This window comes from Scheffersomyces spartinae, assembly GCF_019049425.1.
Source record: "Scheffersomyces spartinae strain ARV_011 chromosome Unknown scaffold_10, whole genome shotgun sequence".
In the NCBI taxonomy this organism is placed as follows: domain Eukaryota; kingdom Fungi; phylum Ascomycota; class Pichiomycetes; order Serinales; family Debaryomycetaceae; genus Lizanozyma; species Lizanozyma spartinae.
In genome coordinates, this window is record NW_025065057.1 from 42064 (window position 1) to 68527 (window position 26464).

At 37.8% G+C, this 26464-nt stretch overlaps 10 protein-coding genes across 10 annotated transcripts; 5 read left to right on the forward strand and 5 right to left on the reverse strand.

Annotated features, from left to right (window-relative positions):
- Positions 1 to 446: 446 nt before the first annotated feature.
- YTM1 (Ytm1p) lies at positions 447 to 1772 on the reverse strand (the record flags this gene model as incomplete). The annotated part of the gene is made up of 1 exon (XM_043191184.1): positions 447 to 1772. One exon carries the CDS (start codon positions 1770 to 1772, stop codon positions 447 to 449), a length of 1326 nt encoding a protein of 441 aa, XP_043049196.1.
- A 254-nt stretch (positions 1773 to 2026) lies between these two features.
- KQ657_000334 (uncharacterized protein) lies at positions 2027 to 4018 on the reverse strand (the record flags this gene model as incomplete). The annotated part of the gene is made up of 1 exon (XM_043191185.1): positions 2027 to 4018. One exon carries the CDS (start codon positions 4016 to 4018, stop codon positions 2027 to 2029), a length of 1992 nt encoding a protein of 663 aa, XP_043049197.1.
- Positions 4019 to 4926: 908 nt separating this feature from the next.
- Positions 4927 to 7092, forward strand: GUS1 (glutamate--tRNA ligase; the record flags this gene model as incomplete). Its single annotated transcript, XM_043191186.1, has 1 exon — positions 4927 to 7092. The coding sequence occupies one exon, from the start codon at positions 4927 to 4929 to the stop codon at positions 7090 to 7092; it is 2166 nt and encodes a 721-aa protein (XP_043049198.1).
- Positions 7093 to 8419: 1327 nt separating this feature from the next.
- FMP45 (Fmp45p) lies at positions 8420 to 9130 on the reverse strand (the record flags this gene model as incomplete). Its single annotated transcript, XM_043191187.1, has 1 exon — positions 8420 to 9130. One exon carries the CDS (start codon positions 9128 to 9130, stop codon positions 8420 to 8422), a length of 711 nt encoding a protein of 236 aa, XP_043049199.1.
- Positions 9131 to 13842: 4712 nt separating this feature from the next.
- Positions 13843 to 14985, forward strand: KQ657_000337 (uncharacterized protein; the record flags this gene model as incomplete). The annotated part of the gene is made up of 1 exon (XM_043191188.1): positions 13843 to 14985. The coding sequence occupies one exon, from the start codon at positions 13843 to 13845 to the stop codon at positions 14983 to 14985; it is 1143 nt and encodes a 380-aa protein (XP_043049200.1).
- A 1022-nt stretch (positions 14986 to 16007) lies between these two features.
- On the reverse strand, positions 16008 to 18365 carry WHI3 (mRNA-binding protein; the record flags this gene model as incomplete). The annotated part of the gene is made up of 1 exon (XM_043191189.1): positions 16008 to 18365. One exon carries the CDS (start codon positions 18363 to 18365, stop codon positions 16008 to 16010), a length of 2358 nt encoding a protein of 785 aa, XP_043049201.1.
- Positions 18366 to 19701: 1336 nt separating this feature from the next.
- Positions 19702 to 20367, forward strand: TRS33 (Trs33p; the record flags this gene model as incomplete). The annotated part of the gene is made up of 1 exon (XM_043191190.1): positions 19702 to 20367. One exon carries the CDS (start codon positions 19702 to 19704, stop codon positions 20365 to 20367), a length of 666 nt encoding a protein of 221 aa, XP_043049202.1.
- A 208-nt stretch (positions 20368 to 20575) lies between these two features.
- KQ657_000340 (uncharacterized protein) lies at positions 20576 to 24142 on the forward strand (the record flags this gene model as incomplete). The annotated part of the gene is made up of 1 exon (XM_043191191.1): positions 20576 to 24142. One exon carries the CDS (start codon positions 20576 to 20578, stop codon positions 24140 to 24142), a length of 3567 nt encoding a protein of 1188 aa, XP_043049203.1.
- Positions 24143 to 24160: 18 nt separating this feature from the next.
- On the reverse strand, positions 24161 to 25246 carry KQ657_000341 (uncharacterized protein; the record flags this gene model as incomplete). The annotated part of the gene is made up of 1 exon (XM_043191192.1): positions 24161 to 25246. The coding sequence occupies one exon, from the start codon at positions 25244 to 25246 to the stop codon at positions 24161 to 24163; it is 1086 nt and encodes a 361-aa protein (XP_043049204.1).
- Positions 25247 to 25626: 380 nt separating this feature from the next.
- Positions 25627 to 26454, forward strand: KQ657_000342 (short-chain dehydrogenase/reductase; the record flags this gene model as incomplete). The annotated part of the gene is made up of 1 exon (XM_043191193.1): positions 25627 to 26454. One exon carries the CDS (start codon positions 25627 to 25629, stop codon positions 26452 to 26454), a length of 828 nt encoding a protein of 275 aa, XP_043049205.1.
- Positions 26455 to 26464: the final 10 nt, after the last annotated feature.

Here is a 26464-nt window from a genome sequence, read left to right on the forward strand (position 1 = left end):
AAGGTGACCCGTCTACTTGAACAATCAAGAAAGTCATTGATGTTCAAACTGGTATCCTGAAATCAGGTGGATATTTTGCATAGTGCAAAAGAGATCTACTCATCACTTTTTACTTCATAGTATGGAGATATTATGGAGGAACTATGCTTACAATGTGTAAGGCTTTTGAGAGAAAACACTACCTGGTAACATTATCACCAACAAATGTAAGTACCCGAAGTTATCCAGTTTTAAAGTCTGTTAATTTGTAACTTTCTTTCTTCATTTGATTCTTGTTCAATGATCCTGATTTTGTCTTTGCGGGTTGTCGTATTGGTAAATAGTTTGATTATAGTTAGTGTAGATAGAAACTAATGACAATACGTCTAGCGTTCTCTATTCTTTTTTGCACAACATACAAATTGTGTCTATTCCCTATACAAAGATTATATTTGTGATTGAAAGGGTTATATTCCCTTATTAATTTGAATGGTCTTATCTTCACCACCAGAAATAATACCAATTGCTTGGTCCCAACACACACCAAATACCTTTAATTTAGCTTTTGCTGCTTCTTCGTCATTTCTGGTGATAGTGTACATCGATCTATCACTTCTTACATCCCAAACCTTACATGTCCCATCATGAGATGCAGAAACAAACATCAGTTTGTTTGTGGGTGAGGCAGCTAAATCAACCACAAAGTTGGTATGGCCAACCAACTTCTTGAAGCTGGAACTGTCCTGTCTAGGGTCATGCAAGTTGATATGTCTGGCCAGTGATCCAGTAGCAATTAAGTTGTGTTCGGGCACGTGTAAAATAGACAATAACGAGTACCCAGTGGTTCGGGTATCAACATTCTTACCAGTAACTAAATCCCATGTTTTCACTGTATGATCCTGAGAACATGAATATCCGACAGTTGAATCCTTACCGTCAAAAATAACCCCTTCAACTGGTTGATTGTGACCTTCAAACATAGCCAATGGAGAACGACGTCTTATGGTAGAATCTTGAATAGCAAGCTTTCTTCTCTTTTTCGATGCTGTGGATAACTTTGATTCTTCATCATCTTTATTGAATTCAATTGCAGCCATTTCCTTATAATTAGTTGACCAGAAGCCTACTACATGATCATACCCAGCGGAAAGAATTCTATCACCTTGAACAGCCAAATTGACTGCGGGAGCCTTGTGACCTTCTAAAATGGCCAATGTTCTTCCGTTTTCAACATCTTCTTCATTATCAATGACTGATGCATTCTCGCCTTTAACCTTCCATAATCTTAATTGTCTATCGTTACCTGAAGTAACAATTCTTGTATCGGAAATGAATTTGACATTCTTTATGCTTCCACTATGTCCAGCCAATTGCTTTGTTATTTGACCTGACATGTTATAAGTACGTACAATACCATCATATCCACCACTGATGATGCTTTCTCCCTTCCAGGAATCCACTGACAGAATCCAGTCGTCGTTTTGGAACGATGCCAAGAATGAAGGTGGTAATATGGCTCTAGTATATTCAATATTAAGAACAACTTCATGAGATAACCCATTCTTCACAAGATAATCTTCTAATGAGGTTGTACTACGGATTATCTCTCCATTTATAAGAAAATCAAAGGGAACAGGGGTTTCAGATTGTAACAAGTGGTTAACAATCTCTGATAACCCAAATCTCTTCAAGCTTGTTGGTGCAAAAATGGGAGCATTATTTTCACTATTCAATTGTATTGTCTCATCATCTTCTTTGGTGAAGAATTTAACCTTCACAGACCCGTCAGACATATTTTATATATAATGGTTCCTAACAACAACTTTCTATTCACTACTCTCTATTTCAATTGATTATTGTACTAAAATTTTCCGATGAGCATCTCAATAGAATAAAAACAACGTGTCATATATTTCCTATTTAGGCAACAAGAGTCTTACATATCGGTACCCCCATACTATTATGTACAGCCAGCATATATATATATATGGATAAAGAAACATGGAAAGGACTCTGGAAAATGCTAATATGCTCCATTTCAAGCTACTTAAAGGAAAAATTCAAATATGCTGACAAAGAGACTTAAAAAGATTATGACAATAATCATCCAAGTAATTCTGTTTGTATTCTTCTCATTCATACTATCACTGGTGATATCAAGAAATTCCAAAAATACTTTACATCTGTCATTAAGAACTTGAACCCGTTCATCAATTTCCAAATATTCACGAACAGCATTATAAAGTGGATGTAATGCAGGTTCATCAGACCAAAAAAAATCAGGTGTATCCAAAATTGAAGAAGATAGATTAACATCAACTCTTAACTTGAAAAGCTTCCCTGATTTCCTTGTAATTTGTTGTCTTTTAAGACCAACACGTCCCGTTAAAGCCAATTTCTTTGGTAACTTCGAGATCAGTTGTAAAATATTCACCATTCGACTTTCAAATAAACATAATTTCGTCAGCTGTGCAATGGCATGTGACATTGTCAATTTTATTAAGTGATCAGCCGAACGAAGGGTTATCATATCATTGAAAATTCTTGGTCGTTGAATATAACTGTCATAATCAAAATGAAACTCTTCAGTTTCAATGTATTGCTCATCAATTGGATTGATAAGCAATGGCGGGGTATGACTTGCAAACATCAAATCAGCAAGGATGTTCTTCTCATGAATTTCAGAGAAATTCCAAAATACAACGATACCATAAGCGAAAACAAACATTTCACCATAGTGTTTCGAAAGCTCAATCTGTGATTCTAAAAATGAATGTGTAGATGAATTTGAAGAATCCGAGAGATTAGAAAGATTTTCTCGACTACCTCTTGAACGTCTCCTAAATTCATCGTGCTCCTGTCTGTCATTCTTGTTAGAGTCATGAGTTGATTCTCTGATCTCTTCTCCTTCAGCAAACTCAGAATCTTCGTTCAGAGATTGTTCTTTAGAAGTATCCAGACTCGAAGGATCTGCAGTTGTACTATCAAGGTCTTCTGTACGAGGACGTTCATCTGAGAGAATTGGAGGTGCAAAGAATTGTGGCTCAGAAGGATCAAATGGAGTTGCTTGATTATTATCGAACTCAGGATCCATGGAGTAATTATTAGCATCTTCTATGGTTTCAACCCCAGAATAATATTCATATAAATGATTGGCTTGTTCAGATTTTTTGATCAACTTATCCATATATTTTTTGCTTGAAGCTGATTTAGCAGAGTCGTTAGATCTCACTCTTAACCCATCATTACCCGGTAACAAAGGCAATGCATACGGAACATACAACGCTTCATCATATATTCTGGGCTTGACATTATGGTTGTCTTCAAGATATTTGCTTACTGCGTCTAGGTCAATTTCTTCACATATGAAGTATGCAGTCATCCTACTAAATTCTAATGCTCTTTCTTCTTTTGTTATCAACTCTGCCCTAGATCGTTGAATTTGATGTAACTGTGTCATGATATCTGCTACCGGAGTATAATTACTAGACACCAGCGGTGGGGACTGAGCTCTCATATGTTCAGGAATAAGCACTAACCTTTGAGAAGTCATAGACTTCCGCATGGGGAGTGATTGGGTAAGTTTTGGTATTGACCTGATATTCCCTCTACGATTTAAAATTGGTTCTACCATGTTGTAATTACCGTTCGAGGAGGAAGGACTCACACTTCTTAATGGTGGTGATCGGGAACGAGAATCTCGGGAGAGTGATGATGGCAACCTCCTTTGACCTGAAGGGATATCACTGGAATTACTAAGTAACTTGTCGATAGAAATATCTGTGTATCGATTAACACGATTCTTTAATCGATGTAAGTTTTGAGGATTAGAAGGATAAGACTTTCCCAGAATATCCAGATGATGTGGTTGTTGTTGCAGTTGTTGTTCTTGTTGCTTCTTCAAGCTATGACCTGCAAATGGTGCCCGGGCACCTTTGACTGAACTACTACGTACATCTGTAACCAAAATAGATGGTGACCGTTTAGCTGTCGGCCTAAAGGGTCTACCTTCCAGATCCGTTGGCTTGCGATGATGCATGGTTAAATTTCCCCTTATGCAAAATGAAATGTGATGATGAGTTTATGAACAATTAATGGAGGGATAGAGGAAATATGCAAAGCGGTTTTTAGTTTATAGCGTTAAGAATAAAATGTCTTTATAAATCATTCAACTGTTATGCAATAGATTTTATTAGGATTCAATTGGATATCAGGATTGGTGAACCCCTTGGAACTAATTAAATAGATGTCGTAATTGTAATATTCACAATGGGCGTCTTCTATTCTTGCGGAAAAATTAACAGGCGCTACCAAAACGGAACATTGTAACCTCCACGTGACCAAATTGTTAAAAGTCAGGTCACGTGACAGATGTCACTTTCTATTCAAGGTATAATGTTAGATTGATTTGGTTCATCATCATGAATATTCACCTATTGCTGAAGTTATACAAATCTATACTAAGATTAATATAACCCCCCCACAATTCTGCGACTGTACGAGAAACCGCCTTGTGTATTTGTAGTACTTATATATCACCTCTGATAGAAATTATAAGCTCATGGTCTTCATACCTAATATCAATGATCTACAATATACCTACTTTCAAGCATTCCATATATCGAATAAACCCTCGAGTCCATTAACTAAGTTCACTAATGGCCGCTACAGCCACGTAATCGTATTCGTATCACCTATTCACATAACACTATCAAAAGTTACTAATAGGGTGCACCGATTATGCGTAGTGCCCCTTTCATTATCGTTAACATGTTAACATACTACTTCTCCCACATTGTGCCTCGCACTACTACAAAGTACATACAGGCGAAGTATCTTTCAAAAATTTTTCATTTAGCGGCACAAAGCTACTCTTAGTATTAGAGAAGAACTTGAATCAATTCTGTTACATTCTGAGTAAGATAACAAACATCTTATTGTAATAGAATGTCGTTTATCTTATCAGTTGCTGCTAAGGCAGCAGCTGTTGCATATCCTGCTTTGATCGCAACCCTGTTTGTGAATGCAGCTGATGCAGTTGATGTTTCTATCCCCATTGAGTTTGTTGATGATAAAACTGTTAGCACTGAAGTAAAAGATGCTTCTGCACAATTGACTACCCCAGAAGGTTCCAAATTGACTGCACAAGCTGAAATCTTAGCTTATTTGTCCGAAAAGTTCCCAACTGTCTTGCCACTTGGTTCTTCTGAATGGATTCAATTTGCCTTGGATAAATTCTATATCAAGAACTTTAAGGAATTGTCCACTGATTTGGAAAAATTGGATAGCCATTTAAACTTCCGTTCGTTTATTAGTGGGTTCCAAATTTCTGCTGCCGATGTAGCAGTGTGGGGTGTTTTGAGAGCTAATCCTTTAATGGGTTCTGTGCTTAAGAATGGTGTTTACGCCAATATCTCAAGATGGTACGCTTTGTTAGTAGCAGATGGAAGATTCGATGCTGTTGTAGATACCATGATCAAAGATGTCAATGAATTGAGAAAGCAAGCCAAATTAGCAAAGTCTGGCGGTAAGAAAGAATCTCACAAGGCAAGTTTTGAAATTGACTTGCCAGAAGCAGAAATGGGTAAGGTTGTTACTCGTTTCCCTCCTGAACCTTCTGGATACTTGCACATTGGACATGCTAAGGCTGCTATCTTGAACGAATACTTTGCTCACCAATATAAGGGTAAGTTAATTATCAGATTCGATGACACTAACCCTACCAAGGAAAAGGAAGAATTCCAAAACTCTATTATTGAAGATTTGGCATTATTAGGTATCAAGGGTGATGTTATTACCTATTCTTCCGATTACTTTGATAAGATGTATGAATTAGCTGTTCAATTGATCAAAGAAGGAAAGGCTTACTGTGATGACACTCCATTAGAACAAATGAGAGCTGAAAGAATGGACGGTATTGCTTCTCAAAGAAGAGAACGTACAGTCGAAGAAAACTTGAAGATCTTCAATGAAGAAATGATGAACGGTACTGAAGAAGGTTTGAAGAACTGTGTTAGAGCCAAGATCGACTATAAACAACCAAACAAGGCATTGAGAGATCCTGTTATCTACAGATGTAACTTAACTCCTCATCACCGTACTGGTACTAAGTGGAAGATGTATCCTACATATGATTTCTGCGTCCCTGTTGTTGATTCCCTTGAAGGTGTTACTCATGCTTTGAGAACAAATGAATATAGAGACCGTAACCCTCAATACGAATGGATATTGAACGCATTGAATTTGCGTAAGGTTCACATTTGGGATTTCGGCCGTATCAACTTTGTTAGAACCTTGTTGTCTAAGAGGAAGTTGCAATGGTTTGTTGACAAGAAGTACGTTCCTAACTGGGATGATCCAAGATTCCCAACAGTCAGAGGTGTTAGAAGAAGAGGTATGACTGTTGAAGGTTTAAGAAACTTTATTATTTCCCAAGGTCCATCTAGAAACATTATCAACTTGGATTGGTCTTTGATTTGGGCCATGAACAAGAAGATTATTGATCCAGTTTGTCCAAGATATACAGCAGTTGATTCCATCAACGCCGTTCCTATCAAGTTGGTTGATGGTCCTGCCACTCCAATTACAGAACAAAAGCCCAAGCATAAGAAGAATGCCGATGTTGGTACCAAACCAGTCATTTACTACAATACAGTATTGATTGACCAAGCCGATGCTGCCACCATTGAAGATAATGAAGAAATCACTTTAATGGATTGGGGTAATGTTATTGTCAAGAAGATCAACAAGAAGGATGATTTAGTTGAATCCATTGAAGCTGTGTTGCATTTGGAAGGTGATTTCAAGAAAACCTCTAAGAAGTTGACTTGGATTGCTGACACTGAAGACAAGGTTGAAGTTGAATTGGTTGATTTTGACCACTTGATTACCAAGGATAAGTTGGAAGAAGGTGACAACTTTGAAGATTTCATCACTCCAGAAACCGAGTTCCGTTCCAAGGCCTACGCTGATTTGAACATCAAGACTTTGAAGAAGGGAGATATCATTCAATTTGAAAGAAAGGGTTATTATAGTGTTGATACTCCTTATGCCAAGGGCCAAACTCCTGTGTTGTTCACTATCCCAGATGGTAAGCAAGGTTCTAAGAAATAAGCTACAGACCTGTTTTAAATAAATAAATTTGGTTTAATCATATCTTGTATTTAACAGATGTCGTATTAATATGTATGCTTATGTAATTATTCTTTCATTAATGGCCCCAATATGAATTTCCAGGGTGCAAAGGGCGTTTGGATAGTGAAGGTTCTGTCAGTACCAGTAATTGCGTCAGGTCCAGCTGTTGTTTTTCTGTTTGAAAATCATAAGGCTCCTCCATGTGTTCATTTGGAGCAGAAAAAGTATCCAAGTACTGGTTATAGAATGCTAATAGGATACCCAAGAGACCCAACACCACTGAAGTCCATAAGAGAGAAAAGCAGCATCCTCCAATGTTAGCGGTGTAGCCCTCACCAAGGAAAATCTTAGTCCCCTGATTATGAACCGCAGTGATTAATGATGCTCCGATTAGGACGAAAACCCATGGTAACGGTGACAATAATGCTCCCAATCTTGCAATACGACGACAACATCGAATGGAATGGAACGCAAGTGTTAGAATGCTTAAAATCAACCCTAATAGAAGAAACCAGAAACCTGTACGGGAGGCGCTTGCAAAATAAGACCTTCGATTTTGAAATGATGTGGGGACTACTAGGGAACCCAGGAGATTATCATACGGTGAATAAGGGTATGCTACTTGACCTTTGGAACAGTCAATATTGGTGTGGTAGACTGTAGACAACTCACACATTCTGTAGAAAGACCATCTTGCTTTCACTGTTTCCAGGAGATGGACTTCGGAAAGCCAAAGGGTTAGCAACTTGGCAGATTCATTGGCGCTCGAGAGTGTAACTAATAGTAGAATTACTGTGGTGATGGCTTGGGATCCGAGGGAAACATAGTACACATCTTGGTAGGATTTCATGATAAAGAAATCATCCTAGATAAATGCTATGGGGTCCAGTTTAAACCAAGCCATTGATAGCAGTTAATAAATGGCAAAGACATTACAAAAAATATCTGGCCCTTGGGGCTAAGAATATACAAATAGCTCGGCCCTATAATTTCTTGTGTAGCCGACAATTGTCTGGGCGCATTACGTTTTGTTTTTCTTCTTTGACTAACAATGAAAAATACCTTTAATTTTATGATTACCTTGGTTCTCTTAGTTCATTGTCATAGTGTAGGAGAAGGCTACAAGTTAACATAACTTTGAATATTGGTAGAAAACAGACCCATTATACACATACGCCATGCTTTTAGTCCAGTGATAAAATAGGCTATCTCGATTGATTGATACAAGTAGAGACTTGTTGGCTCATCGCGAATACTCGTTTCAATTATGGGTCTATATGCTGTATGACAGTTATACAGAATTAACCTAGTAATACTGATACCCTCCCATTTGAGGACCTCCTGGAGGTGGAATTCCTTGTGGTGGGACACCATTATCACGGTCTTTACGTTTGGTTGTAACAACACAACAACTGAACATTGTACTACCAATCAAAAGTAACAAACTTACACCCAAAAGCACAAATGCGGCTATCCCAACTTTGGCATTGGCTCCATCGTTCACCCAAGCACTAACTCCACGACCATGGAGACCAATAAGAAGCGCCACTGCAACAGCATCAGTAATAACGGCAGCGACAGATAAAGCTAATGCTATTGGGCTGAACACTCGTATAAATATAGGACTTAATATTTGACTCAAGAAAGCCAAAACCGTAAATATTAAAGCTAACACAAGGAACGCATAAGCAACTCTGGAGCCATAATAAAATGTATTTCTATTTCTTTCAAAAAAAATTGGTATTTGACCAGAAACAATGTTATCAGCTGGTGAATATGGAATAGCAGCTTTAATACGAGTGAACTGAGTACTAGAGCCATTGATCAGGAATCCCAATCTATACAAGTACCATGTTATATTTAAGTTCTGAGTTGGCAAGGCACCTTGCACTCGACTAAAATATATATGAGTCAAGAGTCCCAGAGTGGTTACTCCTGATAAATTCAAAATGAAAAGCGCAACCAGGGCTAGTGCTAATAAGGTAATTGGAATAATACTTAGAATTCTTCTAAACATTTTTGGTATAAACGCTCTAAGGGAAACACTTAATGTATTATTGAATACTCAAGAATAGGAATTGACATCGCCTTTTATATCTAGAATTCAATTCAGTCATCATTACAATTTTACAGGTAATCTATATTAAGTACTAGTGCACCTAATTGCTCGTTATGCTTTGGCGTAGATTGCCATTCGTGGTGATCTATTTGTACAGGTTTGCAGTTATCTCATACAATCATCAGCCACGCAAAATTTATACCTTTGCCTCTTTAGGGCTGAGTTTACGGAATTTCGATCCACCATTAGCGGCTACAATGTAAAAATGTGCTATTACAGAAGTTTAGCTGAAACGGCTTAGCATCATCATTTTATGGGGCGTAAATAATATGACTGAAGGCTAAATTAGAAATATGCATAAAAATAAGAGTGTTTCCTGTACTTTGTAAGGTACCAAATTGCAGAGCGACATTGTTAAATACTTTCTTATGGGAATCCATTAGGTAGCGCAGAAGTTAATTTACATCATATAGCATACGCAGCAAAGCCATGAGGGTTCCAGAGCTTAGAACATATTTGCTTGGAGCTGGAACAGGGAAGAAGACTTCTATCATGTTCATCGAAATTACTGTTAAAAGATAATGTCTTGGGAAATAGCATGAATAGTATATTGTAATATTCGTGGTTCAGTATCATATCTTAGCAACAAATATTGCCGCACGTCAACAGAAAACAAGGTCGTTGCTGTAACTAAAAGCTGCTTAAATCCCCGTTAACTATGGCGTTCTTTCTTCCATGCTTGGTACACGGAGATAAATATCAATATCTTGGTACTCAGAGTCAATTTCGTTTTTACACTTCAGTGTAGTCAGCAAATAGAATCTTAAATTTGCACTCTCACTCACTCGATAAAACGTCAAATACTGGCGAGGTCGTGGAGAATCATTTCCTGTTAGTCGAGGGAGTACATAGGTTGTTCTATACCCAATGGTGATTGGGTCTTGTGGTACGTCTAGCTTAATGGTAGTTGTTTTATTCAGACTGAAGTGTATTGACTCTCTCCTAAGTGCGACTTTGTTTCGTATACACTGTTTATTTAAATTTTGTTTCCCTATATACTGAAGATCTCGGTCTCTTCGAATTGAGTTCTTTTCAAGTTTAAGCTGAATTCTTTTTAGTTTAAACTCTAATTTCAACAACGAATATCTATTCTAATGTAAAAAATGTTACTCCACCTTCTTCAGCAACTATCTTTTTATTTCTTTCTCTTTAATAGTCAGTGATTAACCTGTTCGACCATTCTTGTCGACATTTGGCTAATTAGCTTTACCTGTCTCTATATTCCTAATCGGGTCAATTTTGACTATTTTTCGTGGAAATGAACTTCCACGTCTTACCTGCATATGACGTTTAAGCAACATTCCCTCAAGTTAATTTGAGAACTACTCTAGAAGTGGCTGCAATAGTTTAAAGACTAATCATACACTAACTGGTTAGATTTACTAAGGAAGTGGAGAAAGGGAAATTTGAAGACTAGATTCTGCAATAAAAGATGGGGAAATGTTAATTGGAGAGTCTGAGTGTAATAATTAAGGAGGTTAAAGGCTAGGAGGCGCTCGAGAATATGAAGGAAGTAGGAGCCGAATAGCAACATAAGGTGAGATTTATTTCACCCAAGTTTAGAAAAGTACAGTCTTAGAATCCGCCGGGATCTTAAGTATTGAAAGAAACATTATCTAAATATACAGTGTTTAAGAAACCGAGCCGCACTTAAGATGGAATTGAGACAATTCATTCTGGCTAACAACTACTATTAAGTTAGACGTACTCAAGGTTAGCCCAATGAAGTGTGGTACTACCTTAGTATAACCCCACCTTCAATAGATTAAATGTCAAAATTCAAATTGAATGATTCGGATTTGAAATGTCTAGTTCACCCATTCCTAAGAATACTCCACCAACCCCCCCTCCCAATGCTAGCGTAATTGATGATGAGACTCCTGGATCTGTTCAATTTAGGGAGCTAACCTCACAGGGTACTACGGTAGATTTTAAACATGGTGAACAGTCACATTCTCCGAGACCTGAAATTGAATACAACATGCTTATCTTGATGCGAAAAATGCTAATAATGCAACTGGTATAGCAAGATCAGCACAAAGCTCTAGCTAATCTTCAACTACAATTAGATGAAATTAAACCAAGAAAAACAGCGAAGTCTAAAAAACCAAGTGAGGAAAAGCCAATTCTAATAGTTGTGGAACTCGTGACAAGCGACAGTGATACGAGTTTGATGGGATCAAATTTTCAGAATGCAGTAGTTAACCAAAACACCGAATACGTTAAGTTATCTATTAAAGAAGCTATTAATCGAAAGACTTCTGATGAGAAGCAAGCAGCATTGTATTTTGTTCGTCCAGTAATCGATCAATCACTACGTTTATTTAAAGCACTACCAAAATATCTGTTAAATTACAAATTTTAGAAACAATACATCAAATGCTTTGAAGATTTTTGAAGGTAAATAATGGAATCTTTTCATTATTAAGGCCTGACGAGATGAATTCTGATTATGATAAAATATCCAATACCAGAGCCAATCGATTATCACCCACTGTGAAGATGTACTATATACTCAATTAGTTGATCATTTTAGAGATTTTTTAGTCTTAAAATGCCAAGTGCCAAACAATGAGGCAAAGAATATTGAAATCAAATTAAATGATATTCTTTCACTAAACTAGAATGAAGTTATGACTGAGGTATTTGAATGCATTGAAAGAATCAGTTAAAATAACGGTAAGTTAAAGTCTCTGAAAAAAATCAAATTTCAAATTTTGACAGAATGTACAAATTTATCATCAGTTACTCATAAAAGGATGCTTTTAGTTGTTAACCTCATAATGCTAATCTAACACTTACAGAGACGCCAAAAAGGTGAATGAGACAAAGCGTGCGATAAAGTATGCTGCGTCACTGTATCTGAGGAAAAAACAAAAGTACCTTGCGTATTGAAGGCGATTGATAAAATCAATGACAAAATGATCCCGGGCTTAATTTTAGTCTCCTGACATTCAATATATCAAGAGCAAAAGTTCCATTTTACTACGTTTCACTGAAGACGTAAGATAAAGCGCTTTCAAAAAGACCAACATCACGTGATATATCATGTGACTAACCTTAATATTCGTTCATGTGCTTGGCTATTCACGACTTGCCTCTTTCTCCTTTATCCATTACATCCTTCACGTAGCGGGCATTTACGAAATGTACGTTCACGCACTGATTCCATAAATAGTATTCTGCACTCCAGAAATTGAAAGGACTTATCATTACGATGCAGTTCGGTGTCAAATATTACTTGACACAAGAACAAAAGTTATCTACAGTTTAACACTAAGACTTTAAGAAAGTTCATTGTAATCATATGTTGGACTATTCTCAACTTAACTATCTAGAGATATTATAACAATCACAAAAATCTAAAACAAAAGAAACATAGGGAAGTATTAGGGCTCTTAAGGAAAAGGACTCCCCCACAGATACGAAAAAAAATGTCATTATTGTGTACCCATGCATGCTAAGTTTTTTTTTTTCGTCTTGTTAAATTGCTGGGGAATACTCCTATAATTCCCCACCAAGCACGGAAATTAGAACAACTAGTCCAATTAATGATGATTGAAAAATGGGTAAAAAGAGATTCATTTTCCATCAAGTTAATGAATCTTAGCTGTAAACATAGAATGGGGTGACTCTTGTCAGTATCTTTCGAAATCCTAGTTTGAGAAAGCAGAACATTCCACAGTTACCAATTTTAGTATTTGTGCAAGAAGGGACCCAACCCCATTATGCGAAAATTTCATTTGGAATATCGGGTTTTATCAGTTGATTAAAGAGATCCCTTCAAATGTTGCTACCTGAGCAAGTTTCACATTAGAAATAAAGTAGGCTAATTTTCGTATCAAGCAAGAGAAATTTCTCTTAACCCCACAAGAAAAATGTCGAACTTGGTATAGGAGTTGTAGAATTAGTGGTTAAAATCGCCTTAAATAGTGTCAATTAGTGTCAATGCATCCTTTATGGCCTTTTTTTTCCTTTTTTTTCTCCCCTTCTATTTTTTCGGTGATCTAAGATTTCTCCGCTCCATCGAGTATAAATTAATCCAGTAATCTTTCAACGAGGAACACAACAAGATTTTACCAAAGCAAAGAAGGTCGGAATACTCTTCTTAATAAGTTCATCAACGTCAGTTATTGGTCATAATAAAATAGCTTTAAGGATTTCCAAAAGTGTGTGTGTATGTGTTGAAGAGGATCATAATATGTCCTACTCCAACTAGTGTTGTTTCCATCTCAGATTTAGTGAGTTTTTAATACCTTTCTTTATTTTTAATTGTTGATTCCATTTCATGGGAGGTCCATCAAGGCCAACTTGTTGATGAACTCATAACTATAGTAGTTTCCTTTTTCTCGTTTTAAATGATTTCAACTTCATACCCAAATAAGAATCACACAAGGCCACCAATGGGGACCCTGAGAACCACCAACAGTACAGGCTTATTGAGGTCTAGCCCTTCAACGCCATCTTCGGGATTAATACCTAGTGCACTTCCAAGTACCATGGTTTACTCACCGGGAAGATCAAGTCCCGAAAAGACTTCAAGTTATGCTTCAACTCCAAGAGTTTCAACTCCAAGAGTTTCAACACCATTAGTCCCTTCTACACCAAAAATGGATGCACTTGTGATCTCGGATTCTAGTAGTGTTGAAGAGGAAGAAGACGACGATCCGTGTGAATGGTCTTCTGATTATCCTGAATTGAAACTCATTGGGAATGATTATTTGGTTCTGAAGAACCCAACAATCTATGAAAGTGATAATGGTAAGATTTTAAAAGGATCTGATAAGTCACGCACCAAAACCGTCATCCTTAAAGTATTCAAAAGACATCATACTCAGTCAAAAAAGGATTACATACAATCAGCTATAAGGGAATATAAGATTGTCAAAGAATTGAACAATAGAAATATCATAAAAGTGCTTGACATTGCTAAATATGGCGATGATTCAAGTATAGGATCTCCCAACCAATTAGCAGTGATTGTTGACTATTACCCCAAGGGAGATTTACTTACGTGTATTTGTGATTTAAGAAGAAGGAAAATTGAAATAACCCCAAATTTAAAGGATGCTATTTTCAAGCAGGTAGTAAAGGGTGTTGCCTATCTTCACAAACATAATATAGTTCATAGAGATTTAAAGCCAGAGAACTTTCTTATAGATGACACAGGTGTTATCAAGATTACTGACTTTGGATACTCGTTGAATTTGAACAATATGAGGGAGAATTGGGTTTATTTCTGCAACAATAATACCCTGGAGGTATGTTGTGGAACCCCTTCGTTCAAAGCTCCTGAGTTATTCAAATTGGAAGCTGACGTTAAAGAGTGTTGTGAAGATTCATGTTATGATGTCATGCAATTTGAAAATAAGATTGACTTTAAGGCAGTGGATTGTTGGGCTTTAGGAATAACTTATATCCAAATATTTTTACTTCAATCACCTTGGTCTACTGCCAATCCCCTTGATTTTAAGAACACTCGGTACTTGAGGTTTGAAGAAAAGTACCCTTCCCAGTTCTCCGAATTGCAACATTTGGTGAATCAACTTGAGGATAAAAACTTCTCCACCACAACAAATCCAGTGCTTTCAATCATGAGAAACTTACATTTTGATGCCCGGCTCGAAGTCTTGAAACTTTTAAACCCTAAACCATGCGACAGAGGAGATGTTGACTCGTTAGCTAATTCAGGATGGTTAAGCATGGTTTATGCCAACCCAAAGGAATTAATAGATTTTTGCATGACCAAATGACTGCAACTTTTGGGCAGATACATCCTTTGCAATAGTAAATACATAATTTTGTAATATATGAATGGAAAAATATGGAAACTTATATAGATTTGAAATAAAATGTTATACGTCATATTTTTTTTTTATAGAAAAGCGGCTGCTTGTTACCCCTGTAGCTGCAGTAGATGGAAATTAATTTCATTCATTAAGTCTTCCCCTTCATTATCAACAGCTTGATAAACATTTCCCACCTCCAACTGTTTCAAATGTGCTACTGCTTGTTTATACATGCGAAGTTGAAGACGTTCGTATAGCGTAGGAGTTTCAAACTCAAAAATATATCTTGACCCTTCACTTGGCTCAGTAGCTGCAAGGATGGTAGTGTTGGTAGTTGGTGAGTTACGCTTCTTCATTTTAGATTTACTTATCACGTCTTTCTTCACAAGTCTGGTCATGGTTTGGATGAAGAAATATCATCAAGGGAAATTATTCAATCTAGTATAAACTCCCTAATTTTAGTGCGACGAATATAAAACAAGTTTCCTGCTCTTAGCGCGACTCATAGTTTCAGATTCATTCATGAACATGTATTTCTGAACATATAGACTAATACAAGAGGATAGGATAACAGTACATTAAAAACAAAACATAGCATATACCGGAATTACACAACAACAATAAGTAAAAAAATAAAGCTGACAATGTTGTGTTGAATGATGGCAGGGACATAAAAGCCTAACCCTATAACAAAGAGTTGTTGAATTGATGATGAAAAAACCTTAGGAAGACATAAAGAAAAAATAATTGATAATTGAGCTTATAATGGAAGCATTAACAAAGTGCAAATATATCGTGGGGAAAAAAAAATAATAAAGTGAGTCGATAAACCAACTATTGGACTGGACTAGACGGGATGGAATATACCGAAGTCAAATAATAAAAAATGAATATAGTGAATTAGTAACATGCGCCGTACTATATTGCCATAGTACTAAAGCCAAAAAATATAATTAAAACAACATTATCATTATCATTAATAATAATCACAGTTTATGATATCCTTGATACAGATACCCCCCCATGGATCCTCCTCCTGAGCTTGGAACTGTTTGCATGGAGCTTCGTCTACTATTACCAGGTCCACGAACTCCCAATGGGTTCTTGGAAAACAGTAAACGAATTCCACCTTTACCTCCATTTCCTCCAGGTCTTGGTAATGCCAGTCCGTATAATTCTGCTAATGCCCTTGTAGCATGTGCAACGTCTTCAAATTCAACAAAGCACATAGGACCATGATTGTGACTAGCCCCACTACCTGTTGTAGTGGACTTTGTACGGAAGGAAAGACGACGGAATCCCTTTTGAGGCGAGAAAAGTGTTCTCAATTCTGCTTCTGTTGCATCTGGTGGTAAGTTACCAACATAAAGTGTATTACATGGAGGATTTTGATCAGCAGGATTAGCAGGAGGTGGGACCCTGGCTAGAAGACTCAAATCAGGTATTGCTTCCTTCGTACTTGTACTAGGTTTCGAAGCACTTGAAGTAGAAGCAACGGGTGTTGGTTGAACAGATGTTGAACTTAAACTCTTTGAAGGAGGTGGATTGGCTATCACTGAAGCAAGGCTAGGCTTTGGTTGAGATTGTTCCTGTTGTTGTGTAATCAGTTGAATAGATTGAGGTGGAGAGCTTTCCAATTTTGAAACCTGGTCAGAAGGTGACTGCTTGGTTTGTTCCAATGGCAGGGTTGATAGAGAGCCACTTCTTGGGAGTCCGATTTGGGTATTTAAAGGTACACCAAAACCATTTGTTCCATCATTGTTGTTCAGAGAATGACTGACGACACCAATATTATTCAAAAGTGATCCACTAGATATCGCTGACACAGGTTGCGAGGCCACTGGTGTGGTAGTCCCAGTACCTGGATTAGGAAGTGCTCCAGGAGGATTACCTGATGCTGATGTCAAACCATTCGAGTTTCCCGCTGAGGGTAACTGAGAACCCAACATCGAAGAAGCAGATGATGTAGCGCGTGGATGCAACGATGTAGGGTTGCTACTGAAAAAGGCTGAACTGGCACGACGTCTGTCCACGGGGGGTGCGTTTGAACCTGTATTACCCTGAGAGTTCCAATCAAATGACCCAGAATTCGTATTCGATGATGTAGTTGCCATTGTTGGTGGAGCCGAAGGAGCCTGATTTTGAGTATTTGGACCATTTACTTGATTTCCCCAAGGATCTCTGACTAATGACTCATATTCTTTAGCATCATTTTGAGATTCCATTAATAATATTGATTTCCCTGTGATATCATTGAGATCGATTCCAGTTGAAGATGTACGTTGAGACGATTGTCCAACTGGATTTGATCCCAGAGATTGTTGCGGTGGAGGCTGAATAGCACCATTAGAACTGGAAGCCAGAGCAGCAACACTTTGAGGAGGTTGTGAAATTCCTGATGATGATGAGGTTGGTGCAGTTTGGAAAGGTTCAGAGAAAACAAAACGTGATCTTTGGGAAATTGATTGACGTTTAAGATTTTCATAATCATTATTTGATTCTTGAGAAGGACCAGATTGACTCAATGAATGCATTTGACCTTGCGTAAGATGAGCAGGATGTGGAGGAGGAACTTGTTGCATCTGGGGGCCAAGTTGATGAGGAGGTTGGCTTCCTTGAGGTGGTAAGCCTCCCATTTGTGATGATGGGGGAGGCGGAATTTGGTTACTTTGTGGGTTTGCTGACGACGACGGAATAGATGATGCAGATTGATTTAAATGCGATGTCTGTGAGGAAGGAATTCCAGGTATGCCAGATAATGATGAGCCAGATGTCATATTGGAAATTTGCATAGATGCAAATGCATTACTGGCTTGATTAATTGTATTAGAATCATACTCCACTTTAACGGGAGGGTATTCCGATCCAAAGATAAATTTACCTTCTAAAAGTCTCCCCGTTGTAAGACATGTTGAGACATTGCGGAAATATGCAAAAATGGTATAGTCAATTAATTCCACGTTAACAACATCATCTAATACAAGTGAAAAGATAGCCACTGCTTCCCTGGGCGATATATTTGCAGGAAGATTAGAAACTTTCAAAAAGCTAGTTGTTTGTGAGGAGTTACCCGAATTTGACGATGACGTATTAGAAGAATTAGATCCACGATGTAATGCAAGTTGATGGCGTTGCAGCTGTTGCAGCTGTTGTTGTTGTTGTTGTTGTTGTTGTTGCTGTTGTTGTTGTTGTTGCTGCAGCTGTTGCTGTTGTTGTAATTGTTGTTGGGACTGCAGTGGATGATGTGATAGAAATGAACCGTTGAGCGCACGATTTATAGCAGAATTACTTCCACCATTACCAGGTAGCGACGGGTACTGATTCAATAGCGATTCTGTAGTCATTGGTACCCCTTCAATTATATTTTCGTTTGATTCAAATGAGTCCCTAGCACGCGGTATTCCAACCAGTGGCAACTATGTAAACTTAAAATACCGTGGCAACAGGTGTCTCGACTGATTAATACAGCGTTTTAAATGATAGTAGTGGTTTCCACTATCGCTCTTGGATTTGATAAACGACGTTTAAAGTCCGATGAAGTTGGCTTGGTGCTAAAATAGTCACTATGGGAGTAAGCTTTTTTACCTTTTGTTTTGCCTTATTTTTTTTCTCGCTTTTTCATTTTTGGTGTCTTTTTTTGCCTAATAATTCTTACACACATTTATGTCGCCTACAAACAAAATTTTGGGCGGACATTTTTATCCCTCACTTGTAGCAGAAACTAGCACAAAAGAGTCGTTTGTGGAACATGAGAGCAACAAGAATTCACCAACCCGACATCTATTGTCTGCTAATTGAGGCTTACCCCTTCATTTTGTTTACTATATGCACTACGTTGCCATACATGTTAGTGGAAAATTTTTATTTCTCCAGACGACATTTATTACGACATCAAATGGCTGGTTTAAGACTCAATAAAGCTCCAGACAATTCATTGCATTCCAACGCGTTCAAATTTCCCGTTCCCCCATAAAATGAGTGGGGGCACACACACCCCAAGTTGAGTTCTCCATACTCCGATATACATGACCAAATAATAATCAACAAATTAATCAATGAGGTTGACATACATCTCTTCAAATGCGGTACGGTAGTTGACTTAATTATGGCTGTTTTTTCCGTCTCTTCTGGTAGATTATACCATATAAGGACACTTCCCTCCCAGGTGTAGTTAGTTGCAACAATTTTCGTAAAAAGAAAGCGTATCCCTTATTCCTTATAGATGGGTGTCACCGTTTTGTGTACATCCAGTTCCTTGCTACTAAAGAGTTTTCCTAATTTGGTAATGGGTAACGTAACAAAGTATCGAGGCACAACATACTATTTAGCGATTCATTATTATTTTAGACCAGCATGTGAAAAAGTTCCGATTTAATTAACATTAGGCTAGTTGTAAGAACTGTTATTACACATTTATCAACAGTTGATCATTTTTATTACAATGGGGATGTAACTTGATGTAGATCTAGCCTTCTTCTGGCATTAAATATCATACTTTTGGCATTTAATATTTTAAGTGGTGGTTAGTGGTGCTTATTCATTGAAGATATCGAGTGTGTGTACGACATTGTGCTCATAAAAATGTCGTTCGTACAACAACATTAATGTCGTTCTTTGATCATTTCATCCTATCAGTATTACTTGCAATATACTCTGTAAACCAACAATTAACATCTCCAAATGAGTGGCGATCTGCTTGGGGATAAAAAGCTTGTGAATGCCGCATGTCTAGACCTTTTTCTCCAGGAGTTGGTCCCCACTTCAATTAGAGTGTCTCAGAATTTAAACGACTCTGCTACCTCGTCCCAATCATCAACATCTAAAGAAGAGTCCGTAGAACCCACGCTAATAGATCTGCAACTATCAACAATTAAAGGAGACCTTCCCGGCGGTGTTGAAGTGTTTGAATCTTCGCTTATATTTTCTGATGATGTCACTGTTCGAATAGAGACTTACGGGTTCAATCTAGGCATGAGACTTGCTGAACTTCTTATGTTCCATGGAGCTCAAAGTAACACATATAACAAGTTTGTCGACGTGTTAGAGATCTTGAAGTTTGTTTGTCGGGATGTTTGGTGGTCACTTTATGGTAAAGAAATGGATAATTTAAGAACGAACCACAGAGGAACATTTGTGTTGGTTGATAGTAACTATAAGTTGATTTCAAGAATAAATAGTGCTAAGGGCTTTTCAGACACTTTAACCAAGTCAAAAATTTATTTGTGGTTTCCATGTGGAGTTATTAGAGGAATAGTACTGAGTTTTGGCATTGACTGTGATGTAAGTGCAGAGATAACTAAGTTTCCAGCAGTTACATTCAACATTAAAACAACCATAAATAATTAGCATATAGTCTATACTTCGATTCTATACATGCATTCATTGAATGCATTATACATATTTATATACTTCTATATATACTTATGTATGCTCAACTGTAGATGTTCCGTTCTCAGATTTACGCACTAGGCACATTTACTACGAAAATTCAAGTACAATCACAACCAACTGTCTCTTCATCTTTCTTCATTCCCACCAGCAAGATGATACGAATATGAAGATCCGATTAAGAAATATCTCGATATCTAAATCAATAGCCATAGTGCCTCCCACTCGAAATCTCACTCAAATTCGACTTCGATCGAGTTACACCAAATCTTTAACTCGTCCTCAATGGAAGCATATCCATGAATTCACAGACAAGCTTCAACGTAAGGAATTGGCACAAGCCAGATCTTTGCTTACGAAGTCATTCAAATCGTATGAGCTGCTGCATCCTCGGATCATTCAAATCATGCTTATGCAATTGCTAGATTATCAACTACAACATGGTGTGCAAGATGCGTATGCACTTGTACTGTTGTATGAAGAGTTTGGGGCGTATAAACCAGTTAATACTATTGATCTAGAACTGGAGATTGTCCAACGAGACATCGAGTTGAAGTTTTTTGTTTGCTTTCTACAGCTTTTTGTGGACCTTGAAGATACAATGACTCCTATGTCACAGAAGATATTGCACCACAAGATACAATCACTTGCAACCACATACCAGTTCCAGCAACATGAACTCGATAGAATCTTAACAACCCACGATAGAAGGAGAATATATAACTTGGTTGTGGGCTCTTATACAACTTTTGATACGTCCACTGACCTTTTGCATAGTGGTTCACTTGTGCCTTTAGATTCCCTTTGTGAGTTCATTGCAGCCAATAGGTATTCAGAATATGACAGCCATACTCAGAAAAAGGCTCCTATGTATGAACTCTATGATCTGTTGCTGTCAGAAGATGAACAGAGAGTATTCATGCAGAAATACATGAGATTCAACAGTATCAAACAAAGCGTGATTGAAAGAAGCTCTCAAATACTTAAACCTACAAAAGAAATTGGAGATAGTGAGCAGATACAAATGAATCACCAATTCGATCAATGGATCAAACAAATAATAGAGGGCATGGAAGATCTTCTAGTACAATTAAAAAATGTTCCCTTGAGTGCAACCAAAGATGAAATACCTTCACATCTTTTACATGTGTTCCAATACAGGTTAGTCATAGAGTCATTACCCAAGAAGATCACCGCAGAAATTATACTTTCCCATTTGCTATCTAAATGTGCCACTGAATCAAAATATCAAGCAGCAACAGTTGTATCTATATGTAAATCATTGGCCCCTTGTTTTGATTGGATAGGAACGACAACGTCATTAGGACTGACATTATCTTTTGAAGAACGTGTGAGTATTATTGGTTCGCTATTGGATATTCCTATTCGTCGGTGTACCTTCTTAAAGAAGTCTTCAAAGGTTCCTACTCCGGTATTCCAATACTGGTTAGCAAAGACTCTACCCTCGGAGAAGTTGAAGACTATTGGTGCCATAAAAATTGATCCTTATTTAATGCCTACAATTCGGAAAACAGTATGGTCTTCTAAAGCAATGAATATTACTTTGCCTATGCTTTCAACTCCGGTACCGTGGTCTTCTCCAAATAAAGGTGGAAATTTATTCCAGCGGAAATCGTTTCTTCTTCTGTCACAAGAAGCTAGTGAACCACATCCACTTATATTCAAAGCTGATGAGAATCATGACTTAGACTCGACTTACAACGTACTAACCAATCTTGGTTCTGTTGCTTGGGCCATAAATCCCAGAATGATTCAGACATTTAGTGAAGCATTGAAGTATCCTAATGGGTTCATGAATATTACGCCTACTCTCGAATGTATACCCCATGTTGTGCTTCCAGAACCAAATGAGGCAGACTATGAATCCAAAGATGCTTTCTATAGAGCCAGAAAGATGATCCACGGCAAGAATGCCGATGCACATAAGGAATACATTGCTCTATACACCATTAGAGAACAGTTGGAAACCACAGCAAAGATAGCTCAAGCATATGCTAGTAATGGGGATATGATTTATTTCCCCCATGGAGTGGACTTTAGAGGAAGAACATATCCATTTACTACACCATTGAATCACCATTCTCAAGACGTGGTACGATCCCTTTTGATGATGTGGAATGCAAAGCCATTAGGTCCCAATGGCCTCCAATGGCTCAAGTACCATTTAGGGGGTATGTATGGATCAGTGCTTCCATTTGAAGATCGTATAGCTTACATCGACAGCCATATGGATGACATAATTGATAGTGCACAGCATCCGTTTGATTGTAAAGGTTGGTGGAAAAATGGGCTGAAACCATTCCAAACGTTAAGCTTATGCTTTGAATTGGCTTCAATTACAAAGTTTGTTAACGAGGGGAACAAAGTAGAAGAATACCCTTGTCGTATTATGATTCATTTGGATGGATCTTGTAACGGCTTGCAACACTATTCTGCATTGGGACGTGACATTGAAGGTGGGAAGGCAGTAAACTTAATTCATGGGAACAATGATGATATCAGAGGAGACATTTATGAAACTGTAAGAAGTACCGTTGCCAACAAATTTCAGACTAAATTGAACGATACAACAGTTGACTCTGAAGAGAAACGACTTTCAAAGCTAGCATTGTCTATCTTGAGTAGAAAAATGGTCAAGCAAACGGTAATGACAAGTGTTTATGGAGTAACACCCTTTGGAGCTCGACTCCAAGTGAAGAAGCGGATCTCGGAATTGCTTGAAGAATTAGAAATCAAGAAACGTGAGGGGGTTCCTATTGAAGTTGATGTTGAAAGTATTAATAAACTGAAATTTGAATTGGCCTTTCAAATTGCTAATGCCACTTTAGATTCCATTGATGAATTATTCTCTAATGCCAAAAGAATAGAAGATTGGCTCAAGGAGAATTGCTTTAGGGTTTTAACATCATTTCATAAACCTCAAATTTCCTTTGTCAATGCCAAATTCTATCAACCTTTCATGTGGTATACATATTCAAGGTTCTTGGTCATTCAGGATTATACAGCAAAAAGCACCATAAATGTACCTTCGGCATTGCAACTGATAACTTTGAGTAATCGTACTTCATCGTCTTCCATTAACTTGAGAAAGCATTTGAATTCAATTCCTCCCAACTTTGTTCATTCTCTAGACTCTTCCCATTTAGCATTGACATGCTTGGCTGCTCACGATGCTGGAGTTACTTTTGCAGCGGTACACGATTCCTTCTGGACGTACCCGTCTCAAGCAGAGCAACTAGGAACAATACTTCGACAGACTTTTGTTGAATTGCATTCGTCAAACATCTTGGAAACTCTTGTTACAGATTTGAAATCTTATACAAGGGCCTCCTTTCAATTGGTTTGGATATGCAATAAAGAAAACCCACAACTAGTGCAAGCCATACTGGATTTAAGAAAAGCATACCATGTTCCCAATGTTGATAAAACAGAGTACTTTGATGGTGTTTTAAGTCACGAGTTCAATGAAACTAGTAAAGCAGAGGTCACTCCAAAAACTTTAGTGGAAGTGTACAATCCAAAGTTATATCATCGAACAACGCAAAAGTCATTAAAGGAGTATAATGAGTCTGTTGTTGCTGTCAAGTCCAGAATCGAATTCAACGTCGATAACTTCACTCCAGTTCTTATTCCTATCCGGTTACTTGATCCCCCAACTAAGGGCCAATTGGATATCAACGATATTCTCAAAAGCACATACTTCTTTTCGTAAAGAATATTCTGTAATCGTTTAGACTCCCTTTTGCTTCTTTTTAATCATAGAATCCAACTTGCCAAAGATCTGATCTCGATAAATGGCCAGCTCATTATCTTTATCGGACTTAAAGAAGATCTTCCTTTCGTATTGTTCTCCTTCTTCTACCTCTTCTTGCTCCTCTTCATCTGTATCATTCCCAGCAACATCCTGAAGAAAATTTACGGTATGGTCGCCTTCACCTCCTCCATATTTGGCAAATAAATGTTCATATTCATCTTCATCCTCACTATTATCTCCAAGAGCATTGTCGCCTGACTCCAATTCCGCTTCAAATTGATTAGACTGCGAGAACACTTCATTACTATTAATGTTGGCATCCTCATCACTCGGATAATCGTTCTGATAAAAGTCTTCAGCGTTAGAGTCCTCATCATCAGTGAAAACATTCAGGTCTTTATCATCTTCAGATTGATAAAGTTCATTGTCAGAATCATCAAAGAATCTAACATACCCAATCTGAGATTGTGGATGATTGGCGGATGTTCGAGGTTCTGTTGTGGTAAGCTGATACACGTCATAAACGTATTCTGAATCTCCCTCTGGATCTTCGCCACCTAATGGAACATGTATTGGGGTGGGACCAGGAGGAGATTGGTTTTTCACACCTTCTTCTACAACCTTTCTACCCCGACTGATGCGTTTCTCTTGAGGAGGTTCGGAACTGTTGATGGTAAGAAACGAATCTAACATATCACTCAACTCATTTGGAATCAATGTATCTTCAGCAGTCTGGTTGTTGGGTATAACAAACTTTCTCTTTCTTGAATTGTCTCCAGTGGTAGTAGTCTCAGAGAGCACTGATGGAATAACATCACCTCCATCACTTCCATCAACATGAACATGAACATCATCGGTTCTAGCAAGTTTGAAATAAAAGTTTGTGGTCTCTTTGACCCCTCTTAATGCTCCTATATCGGTATAAGATGCTTTTGGAGATCCTAAAGGTGTTGAAGGTTTGGACCGTTTGGCCGACCTCTTATCTTCTAGAACTAACCCTTGAAGAGGATCTTGACCCCGTTTCCGTTTGATTCTAAGGAATTGGGGTGGCTGCGCGGACATTGTTTACAATCAATTGTTATTTAATTGGGAGGAAAATAAGTAATGGAATGATGATGGTAATCCATAGTAATGTCCAATATCTGGGGTAAGGTAGTCGAATCTACTGAATAAGTCAGATGTTTTCGTCACGTGACTTCTTTCACGTGATATAGAAACTCTCATATTAACTGTGTACTGTGCAATAGCAAATCAAAAATCGCTTTACACTTTTTTGCAGCCAAACAGCTAACAACTCAATGCTTTCCTCAGCTATCTACAGAACTAACAAGCTCGTCCTAGCCATCTCGGAAACAATCTTTGGTCACCGATACGATCCTCAACGGGACGTCGTTTTGGTGACTGGCGGTGCATCGGGATTGGGGATGGAAATCACAAAGTTAATGGCTGAAACTGGCGGCAAAATAGCCGTATGGGATGTAAACCTTCCACCAATTGAAAAGCGAATTCCTAATGTATATTATTACAAATGTGATGTTAGTGATGTTCAAAGCGTTCAAAAAGTTTACTCCACTTTGAAATGTCAAGTAGGCCCAGTAACCCTACTTATCAATAACGCAGGTATCACCAGTGGGAAAACAGTAATGGATCTTTCGTTTGATGAAATAGAACAAACGGTGCAAGTCAATCTTCTTTCAAGTTTCTATACCATTAAGACTTGTTTACCGGACATGTTAGCTCTTAAACGAGGATATATCGTTACTGTGGCTTCGGTGTTAGGCTATATGTCTCCCGCCCGTCTTAGTGCCTATGGAGCCTCCAAAGCTGGCCTTATAGCCTTACACGAATCTCTAACTTATGAGTTGGGTCCTCCATCTATAAGTCCCAATGGGGTTAAAACTTTGTTGGTGTGTCCAGGTCAACTTCAAACTGGGTTGTTTAAAGGGGTCAAAACTCCATCCACGGTATTTGCACCTGAATTGGAACCTAAATATGTTGCTAGCAAAGTACGCCATGCAGTAGAGCTTGGAAGGAAAGGCGAACTTCGAATACCCTTTTATGGCAACTTCTTGCCCATTTTAAGAGCAGTTCCATGGCCCATAGTTGAAATAGCTCGATGCATAAGTGGTATCGATAAAAGTATGCAAAATTTTGAACGAAAATCAGGAAAGTTGTTATCGAAAGCTAATAGTCCTATCAGTGGACTTCATGAGTCGCAAACAGACTTTTCGAATGCACTGTCATATTCACCTTTGGTGGTCCGTTCATAGAGTTGATAAT